Source organism: Daucus carota, chromosome 6 (genome assembly GCF_001625215.2).
Source record: "Daucus carota subsp. sativus chromosome 6, DH1 v3.0, whole genome shotgun sequence".
Lineage (NCBI taxonomy): Eukaryota > Viridiplantae > Streptophyta > Magnoliopsida > Apiales > Apiaceae > Daucus > Daucus carota.
In genome coordinates, this window is record NC_030386.2 from 28264378 (window position 1) to 28278453 (window position 14076).

The 14076-nt window shown below is 36.3% G+C and overlaps 1 protein-coding gene across 1 annotated transcript; it reads right to left on the reverse strand.

Annotated features, from left to right (window-relative positions):
* Window positions 1–845: 845 nt before the first annotated feature.
* Window positions 846–6677, reverse strand: LOC108227210 (probable alpha,alpha-trehalose-phosphate synthase [UDP-forming] 7). The gene is made up of 4 exons (XM_017402242.2): window positions 6478–6677; window positions 4131–6232; window positions 1994–2267; window positions 846–1442 (listed from the first exon to the last, which is right to left on the reverse strand). The coding sequence occupies exons 2-4, from the start codon at window positions 6116–6118 to the stop codon at window positions 1131–1133; spliced, it is 2574 nt and encodes an 857-aa protein (XP_017257731.1). The 5' UTR covers window positions 6119–6232; window positions 6478–6677; the 3' UTR covers window positions 846–1130.
* Window positions 6678–14076: the final 7399 nt, after the last annotated feature.

The following is a 14076-nucleotide window of genomic DNA, read 5'->3' on the forward strand; positions in this document are numbered from 1 at the left end:
GACTTATACAAGACATTCTTTCGCTTTTATGAATATTTTGGTTGGAGTTTGGTGATAATTCGTTATGAAAGGCTTTCCCCCATTTTCACAAGCTCAAAAATGATTTGCCGTATGTTTTTTCATTTCTCAAAATGGATTTAGACTCACAAGTCTAAAAGCTAGACTTAAAAAGACAGTCCAAAACCACCTTTATGAAGTGCAATTTTATAAATCAGAGACTTTTAATCAAATTAAGATATAATCGATTAATTGATAATATATTTCTTAAGAATTAATAAGAGATTTTTCAATAAATCACGAATCTTTTAAACAGTGAGTGCAGCCCTGCTCATACCACCCAACTAGTTCCCTTCCAAATAAGGCACAAAAAGGCATCCATCCCTAAGAAAAAAAAGGCTAGAAAAGGCTAGACAAATTACCAGTTACTCTATAAAATAAAAGGACAGCCATCAATCAAAGACACATGTTTGAAATTATTTTCAAAGCTTTTCATATCCACAGAGCTTTTGTCAGGACAAATAAAAGGTTTCCTTACCAGCATTTCCATAAACTCAATTTATCTGGCCTCCCCGTACGCCACTAAAGGTCACCAAAAAACCCCCAAACTAATTTTGTCAGCAAATGTGCCACTTCTATCCAACCAAGTCAGCTCTCCTCATGAGCAGATATTAGAGTTTCTTTTTGAACACACAAAAGGGTTTGGCTCTGTTAAACATACACTTAGACTGATTCTTTCCTCTTAAGTATCAACTACATAGGAGATGTTGCGACCTCTGCTTCCATTTATACATCTGAATATTAGGGACAATACATATACCTTACAAAACAGAACCGAATCTTTGACATCAATCAAGACACTATCCATTTCTCAAGACTTGTTCAAGGAGGTATAAAAGCAAGCAGTATCTAACCTTCTGTTCTCCTTCACCCATCAGAAACTAAATTTGCCAAAACAGGCCAAGTATACCGAAAAGCAACGAAAAGGAAATCAAAGTTAAACTACTAGTTCTGAACTTAAAACCTAAAATGAGCGCCCAACAAAAGAACATGCCACCAGCAGATCCGAAATATATAAGTTCCAGTGGAGAAGGGAACCAAAGTGAATAAAAGAACAAACCAAATCATAGATTTCAAGGAGATATGTCATTCTCTGCATCAGAGGAAGCTGGAGAATCAGTAGCTTCGGCAAGATTTTCAAGCATTAATATGACCTCACTTGAGTCGTCAAGATAATATTTCGCTTTGCTAGGCTTTTGTCCAACTGTGCAGGCAAACACAGAAGTGTTGGAAGAAAGAATATTTGCTGATATTGCACTGCCAATGATTTCAAACATGTCCTCATCAGATCTATCATCACCAATGCAAAGCACAAAATCAGCCTGCTTCCCTTTTTCAGCCATTGAAGTGAAGATCTTTTCCGCAACTAGGCCTTTGCTGACTCCCTGAGAAAAAAAAGAGCAATAAAGGTGCAGATTCAGTCACTAACAGAACATTCGAGCTCCATAATACAACTTACATTTGAGTAGAGATGCAAAAAATAAATGCGACGAATGAAAGTTTTATGATCCAAAAATAAATATCACCACCGAAATTCGGGCTTATTTAATTCAAAACTAGTGCACTTAGGATCCAAAAAGTTTAAAGCCAAAACAATTAATATCAGTGCCAAAACAAGGACTTTTTCAATTCCAAGCAAGTAGAATTCCAAAATAAAAGTGAAAAAACTTCAAAAAGTACTCGTGTATACTTTGAACAAATTTGAGTTGAAATGAAGAAAACACAGAGCATGCTTTTTCCACTTTTGAAAGTTTATACAACATACATACGTTAATGGAAATTTTAATTGTATAAAATATCATCACATGTCACTATAAACATTCCCTTCGATTTTCATATAAAAAATGGAGTGGAATAATATAAGAACAGAACCACAGTTAGCATCATGAAATGCAATACTATAACAGAATTCAGAAACTCGGATAGTAATATTTGCCTGGGGTTTGACTTCTACGATGAATTGACCACTCCTCACAGCAACAGGTTCATTTGCTAAAACACTCTCTAGATGATCTAACATCTCCTTTGCTTGAGAAAATCCAAACCCTGGGTCTGCATCCCTGTATTGCCATACAAGAGCACTTTCTTTTGTTTCGATAGAAGAACCGTCTGTTGCCTCAGTATATAATTTCATCACAGGTTTAGCCATCTCCATCCAACCAAATTCAGTACTTTGACCACAAACTTCCCATTCTTCATCAATTGACTGCCTGAAATATTTATATAAGCAATTAGGATAATTTATCAAAAAGTTATATTCTTAGGAAGGCGTTACTTATTTGCTAGCATAACGGCGATGAACACAAAGGACAGCACTCCTGCCTACTTAAAATTTAACGCATAGAAAACTCCGTTTCGTAATTAAGTCTACGTGTATAATTAATATTATGCTTTCAACAGTATTAAAAGTCTCCATTTTACCATTGCAAGAAGAGATTTTAAGAAAACTGCATAGCTTAAAGAATTTTAAATATCAGGCTTCTATTTTAATCATGCCATTTCGCTGCTAATGTAAATTAATAAATAACAGATAATTCTTAGTGATCTACTGTAATGTGAAAATCTTTCTATAAATCGTGTGCCAGTCACGAGACGAAGAAAACTAGACAGATGCCAGTTAAAGATCATACCAAACTCGGAATTTCCCGTACAAGGAGATCTGACTAAAAAAATCAACAGTAGGAATGCATGATCAAGAGGCAATTATATATTTATATATTTAAATTTTTAGCAAAGAACAATATATCCTCCAGTGTCTCCACAGTGCCATCAATGCCTTCATCATGTTTTGTTAACATTGCAATCTAGAGCAGTAAGCTGACTATCTTTTCCATCAATTACCAAATACTCCCTCCGTCTCCTTTTACATGTCCCTTTTGGGGAAAATATTTGTCTCAAAATACTCGTCTCTTTCACTTTTCAAAACAACTTTTTTAAAATATTTTTTCCAAAGAATACCCTTGGACTACAATTTTCAATGTTTTACTAATATCCATATACACACAACTCAATTTAATTCACTGCAATTATTAGGGGTAGACAGGGAAACAAAAAAAACTCAACTAACAATTTCAAATGATGCTTAATTTTTTCAAAAGGGACATGTAAAAGTGGACTTAGGGAGTATCTGACATCAACTGTTTTTCCCCATATCTAACTGGGAATCGATATACATGGAGGCAGAGAAGCTTATCTGAATATTCAAGTGAATGCAACTAGATTTACGGTTTTCATTGGAATAAACACCAATGATATTCAACTGATAACAGTGTAACCTTTACATTATTTCGTTAACCAAAAAATGTCCAAACAGACTTGTATTACAAATGGAAAAAACTTGTGTAGAAAGGTCGAGAACTATTATATTCACAAGGATCACACGAAAAGAAAAAGTAATTTAATGACAGTCCTCATGACCAGCACAAACAGCTGAAAATCAACTTTGACAAGGGACAAGTATTACTATAAAGATATATTTATATATATATATATATAGGGAAGTGCTCAAATACAAACTAAGTTAGTGTACAAACTACAAACTCAATATAAGCCCTTGGATGAATCTAATCCAATGGCCCCGCAGGGGCAACCACACACCAGTTAATATACACCCTGTCACACATGATCCGCAGATTCCCCTCCGTTTTTAATTTGAATTTTCCCGTTAATCGGTGAACTTTTTTTGAAATCCGACTTCACTGTATTTTTGTTCATCTCGCAACGATCAATTTCCATACCATATGTGCTATATTTCGATTTGATTTAGAGACTTTTTAATTTTAGTTTGTAGTTTGTACGCTAAGATTGTTTGTACCAGAGTAGGACCCTATATATATATGTGTGTGTGTGGGTGGGTGGGTGTGGGCGTGTGTGGGTGTCTGTGTGTGCGCGCGTGCATTAATTGAGGGATATTCTTCCCATTCGTAGAAGGATCGAGATTTCAATACAACCCGATGTGCATATTAATCTCCATATGACTCTAAGAGTTGAATCCATCAATTTTTTAGACAGCATAGTTGTGCAGTATAAGTATAGCAGTTTCCTTGATATTAGTATAAAGAAATAATATTTACCTCATGAAATAGCCATGTTCTGCCGCAATTCCAAGCTTCTTGCAGGAAGAAAAAATACGACTTAAGCTGTCCCTCCCTCGCCCACTGACAATAAAAACTGTATTGTTTGGATCCCCACAAAGTCTATTCAAAATTGAGAAAACCTCACTACTGGGAGATTTTATGAGGCTATTTTGGGGCATCACAGTACCGTCATAATCTAACAGAATGGCCCTTCGCTTAGACTTGATGTAAGATGACACAATATCATCTATAGAGAGCTTTCTAAAATTGGGATCTAGTGATACAACCCTAAACCCGAAGCCCAAACCAATTCCCCAACACCTTTTCTTGAAATGATCAGCGCAAGTTCTCTCCATATCTTGCAAGAAACTACGTGACCAATAAGCTACATCATGTGAGCTGACATAACGATAATGCTTTTCATGTCGTAATTGTTTCTCTCCTTCATCCATTGATATAGCCTCGTTCATTGCCTCGGCAGTTGCTTCAACATTCCATGGGTTAACACGGATTGCTCCACTCAGGGAAGGAGAACACCCTATGAATTCTGACACAACCAACATGCTCTTCTTTGGTCCATTTAGATCTGAGGACGCTTCTGCACCAGATATTCCTTGTCTACACACAATATATTCGTATGGAGTTAAATTCATCCCATCTCGAACTGCTGTAACAACCACACATTCTGCTATACTGAAATAGGAAATCTTTTCGCTCATCGATAAAGGTTTGTCGATAAATACTATGGGTTCGTATCCAGGCTTCCCAAATTTTGCATTAATTCTCTTGCAGCTTTCCAGTATTTCAGCCCGTGTTTGCTCCAAATCAATTCCTTTACCTCTTGCAGGGTTTACAATTTGTACAAGCACAGCTCTTCCTTGCCAGTCAGGGTGCTGCTTCAGCATCTGTTCCATTGCTAAAAGTTTCAAGTTAATACCTTTAAAGACATCCATATCATCAACTCCTAGTAACACTGACTTCCCTTCAAATCTCTGCTTCAGCTCCCCAACCCTCCACTCTTTATCAGCAAGCCTCATCACCGACTCAATCTGACCCATATGAATCCCAACAGGCATAATCTTTATTCCGACAGTCCTCCCAAAATATTCTAAACCTATGTATCCCCTCTTTGATTGGTACTCCAAACCTAACATCCGACTACAACATGAAAGAAAATGTCTCGCATAATCAAAAGTATGAAAACCAATAAGATCAGAGTTGAGTAGGGCTTTTAATATTTCTTCTCTAACAGGAAGGGTCCTGTAAATCTCTGATGAAGGAAACGGACTGTGAAGGAAAAATCCCATTCTCAAACGATTAAAGCGTCTCCTCAGGAATGTCGGAAGTACCATTAGATGATAATCATGTATCCAAACAAAATCATCCTCTGGATTTATCACCTCAATCACTTTCTGGGAAAATAGCTTATTTGCTGACACATAAGCTTCCCACATTGAACGGTCAAAGCGACTCCCATGATCAGCAGAAAATGGCAGCATATAGTGAAAAAGAGGCCAGAGCTGTCTCTTGCAGAAGATATCATAAAACTTCTCTAGCAGATTAGGCGGAAGGAAAGTAGCAGCACATTTAAATCTCTCCAACAAAACTTGGGAAACATCATCCTGCTCAATTGGGTGAACATCAACACTCAATGATCCAACATACAGAACTTCCATATCTTCAGGCAAACCATCCTTGAGTCGAAAAAGCAACGAGTCTTCGTCCCAGCTAAAACTCCACCCTTTATTATCCGGTCTTCGCCTTGCCTTCAAAGGCAACTTATTTGCCACAATTATCATCCTATCTGAAGCAAGTGAAGAAGGATTATCCGAACAAACACTACTAGCCTGATCATCATCAAGCTCTGTAATACTCCCTGGCACAGTCATTACCCTGGAAAGCCGCTTCCTATCCCTCTCCCGACCCATTATCGGGAAATTCCCAGATGCCAAATCCAACAAATTAGTATACGACCTGGACATCATCTTTACTAAACTTTCTCTAAACACCCTTGTCACTTGTCAGTGAAACCCCTAATTAACCTCAACCCCCAACCAAGAAGTACCCTCCCTAATCACAAAGAGCCATTACAAATGTATCTGCATATAAATACAAAACACATCATTTTCCATAATCAACCAAACATCACACAAAAAGTAAAAGCATCAAATCAAACACACACAAATACAATTAACAATACAAACAACAGATTAAAAAAAAAACAGAACAAAACCCAGATCATTAAAAGTGATAAAGAACAAAAAAACACAAGTTTAAGAAGACTATCAAATACAAGGAATCATCAAACCCAAAAAAAAAACACAAATGAAGATTAAAATGGAACCTTTGGAGTAGTGTGATGATCTGGACAGTTTACATAAGGAAGCAGCTCGATCAAGATCTAGGGTTTGTAGAATGAGAGTATATATATGTAAAATATATAGAAAGTGAGTGAATTAAATCAAAATCAAAGTGATGGATATGAATGAATATTCAAACAAGAATACAACAAAGAAGCACTCACTGTTTATTAGATCAGATATATACTCAGATATTTCTTTTTATCCAAACGCGCTTTTATTCACAATTTTAATTAAAATTCATAAAAACACAAGAAACAAACATGAAAAACGATTGCCTCACTCGTCACCATGTTTTTCTAATGTCATTCTCGCACGTGCCCAATTTTTGCATATTTATCAAACAGGCTGTTTCATTACTGGAGTATTTCTTTTGTGACTGGTGACGTGTAAATGTGAGATTATGCAGTATTTAATTTTGCTTGCTATTAAGAATTTATCGAGTTTTTGAGTTTTTATTTTCGCTATGGCTCACCCGAAAATTATCGAACAAATATTGATTTGTATCTAACTTGCGAGAAAAAGATTTTTTTTAGTTTATATAGTAGTAAGAGCATCTCCAACGGCGTTGGCTATAATCGTTGGCTAAATTGGACCTGTAAGACATTATATAAAATTTGCTGAACCTGTAACACATTTTGCTTCAACGGTACTGGCTATATTGATTGGCTATAATTTAAAAATAGTATGTTATTAATATTTTAAATTGTTAAAATAGAATATACCAGTTCAATATGGTAATAAATGATGTACAATCTTCCTACAGATTTTCTTACAGACCTGTAGAGGTTCGACAAATTTAGCCATCCATAAGAGGTTGGCTAAATTTATAGACAACAGGTGAGCATGGTTGGAGCTGAGTTTTTTGAGCTGTTAGCTATATTTTTTTATTTTAAGTAAGCCAACTCATCTTTTAGCCAAAGGCTTTAGGTGGTTAGAGATGCTCTAAGATGACAAGAGAAAAGAAAATAAAACAGCTGTATAAAATGGAATATCCAAAACCGCCAGCTATATATAACACTACTTTCAAAATTTACAGCCAATGTCATAAAGTCTATGGCATCCTATTTAAAATTTAAAATAACATTACAGGTCATATTTATATTGCGAGAAGTTTACAATCCCAGACACTCTCCTCATACCGCCCTTATCCTTAGCATATGCCCCCAACGGTTCATCTCTATATGTATTAAATTAATTCCATCATGATAATAATAATTTTTATTATGGATATAAAACATGTATTTGTCAGAATTTTATTTTTACCGGCTCAGCTTAAAATGAAATTATATTACTACTATATACTCCTTCTGTTCCGTTCATTTCTTTACATTATTTTTTGGTATGCTTTTCAACACTCATTTAAAGTATAGTTTCATAATATATTTTTAATTTTTTTTTGCTCTGAATAAAAATTTGATACATAAACTATTATTAAAAAAATGAAATTTTGAAAAAAGATTATGAAACTATACTTTAGGCTTTAGGTATCCTCAAAATACGTGCAAACAACGAACATAAACATCAATGTAGATCAATGTAGAGGAATGGATGGAGTAATAATAATACTATGCAGCATCAGCGACAGATGTTATCTATATGATCATCACAATTTTCCAAGGGTTACGTGAGCAACTATTTAACGACGTGACAGAGAATACAAAACAATCAATCGGCTCTGTTCAGAGTGTTTTTGTGCAACTAACCAAAGTAATTCTCAAGGTCAGAGAGAAAAAATATTGTGCGATCGTATTGTAAGTTTGTAAAAATTCCATATGATCTCTCATATACACGCACTGATCCCAGAGTTAAGTATAGAGTTTGTCAAGTTTCTGCAATATCTCCGTATTACACGTAACATCTCCTATTCTCAAAATTCTTAATCAAAAATTTATATGATATCATGAATATAAAATATATATAATATATGAAAAAATAAATATCGTAAGGATATCTTTATTGAGATTGGTTATAACTGTTAGTTAATTTGAACGGTAAAACATTATATAAATATGTTGAAACCGTAAAATATTGTATTTCGATGTATTTGCTTTATTAGTTGGTTATAGTTTAAAAATAATATGTTATTAATATTTTAAATTGTTATAAATAGAATGTATATATTAGTGCAATATGATAATAAATGATATATAATATTCCAAGATATGTCTTACCGGTATGTAGATGTCCAACAAATATAATGATCTATATGAGGTTGGCTAAAATTATACACGAGAGCATTTGGAAAGGTTCATACGAGGTTAGCTATAATCATACACAAGAGAGTTTGGAAAAGTGTGGATTTTCAAGAAAGGAGGCGTTGCTGGAGTATCATATTTTCATCCAATTATCTATATTTTTTATTTTGATATGCTTGCTCGCCTTTTAGCTTAAAAATTTCATCGTTGGAGTTGCTCAATAATTCATTCTTCTTAACAAAAAAAAATATGTTTAATTTTATATAATCCATCAATATAATCAATTCTATCTGTACACAATATTTAATTTTTTAATAAATTGAATATTACCTGATATTATGTTTAAATATAGATACACTTTTAAATGTAGACTTGCTAATGGTGACTTTTTACTATTACATGAAATCAATTAAATTAAATTTTGTACGTTTAATACGATGTGCAATCGAACATGAACAAATTGATACTCAAATCCTCGTCCTCATCAAATCCTAAAAAACGTAATCCTAAAAAACGTGTAAGCAAACTAGTAAAATATGCGCTTTGTATGTATATTAATATTAATATAAATTGATACCTCGAGTTTAGAGATTAGCAATAGCTAATCCGAAGAATTTATATATATATTTTTAATCAGGTTGATATAGTAATCCGAAGAATTAGGATTAAGTTGAATGCTACTTTAACCGGTAGTGCATGATATCGCATAATAATAGTGCTCGACCCGGTTCCAGGTGGTATATTACACTATGCACCTAAAACATATTGCGTGATAATCTGGTTGTTGCTACAGTAACCCGGCCTTTGGAGAGGCTGATAAGTTGTGTTAATAAATTATTCTTACATTTAACGCATGCAGACAAGATCTCATTAGCAGGGAAGTTGGTTCTGTTACGTGCCGCAATTGATAGTACGCCCCTCTATTGGTTCTCTCTGTTCAAAATTCCAGTGACGGTAGCGAACAAATTGGAGCAAATGCGTAGAGCTTTTCTGTGGGGCCTTAACAAGACTGGGGGACAAAAGCTACACCTAATTTGCTGGGACAAAATCTGCGCTCCGAAAGAGATGGGTGGACTGGGTCTGCCCTCTATTCGCCTAAAGAACTTGTCCATCTTAGCAAAATGGATTTGGAAAGCTTATGCAGATAGAGGTAGTTTACTAAACAAATTTTTCACAATGCGTTATGGTGAAGCCTGGAACTATGACTTGGCTCAGTTGGACGTGAAAAAATGTTCCTCAGTGGTACGACAGATTATCAGCCTGATCTCAGATCAAACACTAGGGAGATACCTCTCTAGAGATAATTTTAAATGGTATGTAAGTGACGGTTCCTCTGTTTTCTTCTGGGAGGATTGGTGGGTGGGTGGTGGAACGCTAAAATCTCTAATGCCTGCCCTTTACGCAAATGTCAAATGGAAGCATATGGTAGTGAAGAACTTTGTGAACACATGGAGAGAAAACAGGTATAATGAAAATTTATGGATTGATAGTCGAAACCTGCATTCCCAGGAAGAGTTCAAGGAGCTAAGCCAGCTATTGGATTCGGTTTCTTTGTCTGCGTCCCCAGACATCTTGATTTGGTTGCCCGGAAAAGCTGCGTATTCCTCAAAAGAATGCCAAAAGATATTTTTATCTTCTAACTCCCAATTTGGTATTCATAGTTTCATTTGGAGATCAATATGGAAAATCAAGGCTCCTCCGAAGATTTTGGCATTTCTATGGAAGGTCCAATGGCGCATTCTCCCCACTAGGCAGTTCATCAGCTCTCGGATTCCTGGAGTCCTTAATATCTGCCCTTGGTGTGAAAAGTCTCCAGAATCAATCTCCCATTTATTCTGGGAATGTACTCTGGCGGACTGGGGATGGAATTTTCTGGGAAAATGGTGGAATATTTCAGTCCTTACTCATCGTAGTGGGCTGTTCTCCCTTTCCTCCCTATTTAATATGTTCTCCCAGGCGAGTACGAAAGAAATCTGGAAAATCGTAGTGGCCGCAGTTCTATGGTCAATTTGGTTAGCTCGTAATGAACTAACGTTTGCTCATCAGAAAATTCGACAAAAGTGCTTTGTCAATATTATCGCTATCCGAATTAATAAATGGGGTTGTGCCTCGGGGCTTATGGATTTCGGAGCAGATCCACTCTGGAAAGTTAATCCTCAAGGTGCAATTGCTATAAGACACCATCAAATTCTCAATTCTTACTGGAAATTTAAGAGAGAAAATTTCGACTATGTGGCTGCAGTTGATGGTGCATGGGGCATGGTGGATGAATATAATTATAATGGTGGTATTGGGGGATATGTAAAGGATGCGTCGGGCAAACTTATCCTGATGTTTTCAGGACCGGTAAAATCGTCTAGTGCTCTCGAGTCAGAGGTTGAAGCCATCATTTTCGTCATAAATTGGATGCTTTCTTTGAAGATGTTATTCAGAAGATTGGTCATTTGTTCTGATTCTTCTGTAGCGGTCAATTCTCTTAATGAAGGAATTTCTATTAAATTCCCTGTAAGAGCATTGAATTTTTTTCATCAGGGACTTATCAACTCTTCAATTTTCGTCCAATTTGTCCCCAGATATCTTAATGAGCAGGCTGATGAATTAGCAAAAAAAGGTCTTCACAGATTTTCAATGTTTCAAAAGGTTATGGGGCCTATCAGACCTAATGGAGACCTCTCTGTTCCCTCTCCTGCAGCTTGTAGCACACTAGGAGATCTTTAAAAAATCTTTTCAGTGGACCGTTGCTTATCTTTTGCTTTGGAAATTTCATTTCCTCTGCACTATTTCAGTAAGCTTCTGGTTTTGGGTTTTATATGATGGATACAAGGCTTTTCTGTGGGGTTTTTCTCTTACCAGGATTGTTTTTGAATTCTCGATCTCTGTTGTTAATCATCACACCTAGGATCAGATTATGGAGATCCTGTGTAATATTTTCTCAAAATCTTTCAGTGGATTGTACATTATATTGCCTCTGGAAGTCCGGTTCCCTCTGTTTTTTAGTCTGGTTAAAGCTCTTATCTGGAGGACTATAAGCTTACATAGTTTTAGGGCTTATACCTGAGTGGAGGCTGTCACAGTTGATTGATTTTACTACCTATCATCCTCAGCTGTAATCTTTCTCAGCTACATTTCTATAGGGGCTGGGCTCCTTTTTATACCTCCCTTTATATTCTGTTCCCCTCAGCTCACTTCATTCATCCTCTATTTTCTCTCTAGTTTCTTCTTCGCTATGGAATACTTTTGGGAGGTGGCTGATAAGGATTACATCAAAATTAATGTTCACTGTGTAGTTTCAGAGGTGCCTTTGCCTAATGGCAACACCTTGGCTGTTGCAGCAATCATCAGAGATGATAACGGAGACATGCTGTGGGGAGTCCTGGGTGTCCTTCCAGGGCTTAATGAGGAGCAAGCCATTCTAGCGGCTGTCCAAGCTGCTTGCATTCATGCCAATGAAAAAGAGCTTCACAAGATTCACATTGAAACTGACAATGAACGTGTGTACGACACCCTTCGTTTGCAGGAACAAATCCTCCTAGAGGAAGAGCAGCTCGATGCCTACAGGGCTTTTAACACCCTCCATGCAAACAACTACAAGGTGGGTACTACAAAGAAGAGCATCTTACATGTTCCTCTTCACATGAACTCCTCAGCTGAGTACATGGCTCGTTATGCTCTTGAGAATCTTAAGGTGTTTGTCGAAACCTCGAAGCCGTTCGGAAATCTGGACTTCTTTCTCCAGAGGGATATGGGAAAGGTCCTTCCTCACCCTATCTATGAGTTCTTGGGAGATGGTGAGGTGATAGATGGTCCTCCTCCTCCTCCTGTCAAGAAACGGAGGCTCTCTCCTTTTCAGAATCTCCACTTTGGTCACTCTCTGGACTTCTCTGGCTCGTCTGTTTTTGACGGCTTCTCTCCCTTCCAGGGCCTGGAGAGATGTGTACGTCTCGCTAAGAAACAAGAGGGGTGGGAAAGGGAGAAGCAGCGTAAAGGAAAAGGAAAACTGCTCGAGGACTACAGTTTCAACAAAAATGGTCTTCTCTCCAAGGAGGCCATCAGTTTGCTAAATGACCAAAAACTGAGTGCGCTAGACAGCATCTTCAGGGGCTCCGAGGTAGACATGGAATCTGTTGTGTTCGGAGGGGTGGCTGTGAAAGAAATTCTGCACAAAGCACTCACTGGGTCTCTAGCTGACTTGCTCCCCTTGTGGAGCATCTCTAGGACAGAATTGGAACAAGCTTCAGGGATTGTAGACTTTATAGCCGTCTACAATGTGATGAAAGTAATGGGATTTGGAAATCAGGAGGCTGAGTTCCGCTACAATGCTTCCCAACCGTCCACCTCTTCTCAGCACTTTGATTAGCACTACTTAGCGATCTAGTTCAGTCATTCAAAGTCTCAGGCGCTCTTTCATAGTAGGGTTTTATGTAAGGTTTTAATGTTTCCAGTCTGGATCTCTCTTTTGCTTGTATGTCATGGTAGGTTGATGGATCATGGTTTCATTCCATGCCCATCCTTTTGGATCCCCTGTAAGAATCTCTGAGACTTTATTGAAATATAATTTGCTTTTCAAAAAAAAAACGCATGCAATTTGCCAAAATATGTTTTCTCTTTATCGATTACATCCCCACCATAACCTCCTGTTATTTGTCTAATTTGCTCCTACTTTCTTTTGGTGCTTCTTCAACATGCGTTAATTAACATATTTATTTATTGAATTTTGTAGCATTTTGCTCTATTTGAACGTGAAATAGCCGGATAAATGGTCGATTAACTTGGATAAAGATCAGGGCCGGCTCTAGAGATTTGAGTGCTCTAGACGAATTTTGAAAATGATGCTCCTAATTTTCAAGATCGTGAAGGAAAGATTTACATACATTCAAATCAATATACAATGACATAATAAAAACATTGTTTTAAGATTAACAACACATTCAATTCAAATATGTAAATATATAGATACATAAATTTATCGTTATATACTACATATGCATAGATTTTTTGGTGCCCCTGGGATAGTGATGCCCTAGGCGTTCGTCTTGGTCGCCTTATCCAAAGGCCGGCCCTGATAAAGATTATGTAAATTTTGTGGAAGATAGAATTGAATATTGACTGTTTCGATTCAATTAAATTGAACGGAATAAAAATAACTGAAATAATCAAAAATTATATTTTAATTTTTTTACTAATTAACCCGAATCAAAGTAATATATAAAATCAACCGAATCACAATGATCCGGTTAGTTAAGTTTGGTTATAAGAAAACCAATATTTTTTAAAAATAAAACTAATATTAAAAAAGTTGAAATATATCTAAATATTATAAATTCATATTTAATAGTGTCTGCATATTATAATTATAATGGAAGTATTGAACTTGCAATACGCTGG

Bases quoted from the DNA above. Each gene is read 5' to 3' on its own strand.
- LOC108227210 (XM_017402242.2), bottom strand. From the start codon at position 6,118: ATGATGTCCAGGTCGTATACTAATTTGTTGGATTTGGCATCTGGGAAT. The intron at 2,268-4,130 runs GTAAATATTATT...TAAATATTTCAG, and splicing joins GAACATGGCTATTTCATGAG to GCAGTCAATTGATGAAGAAT. The intron at 1,443-1,993 runs GCAAATATTACT...TTTTTTTCTCAG, and splicing joins TCGTAGAAGTCAAACCCCAG to GGAGTCAGCAAAGGCCTAGT.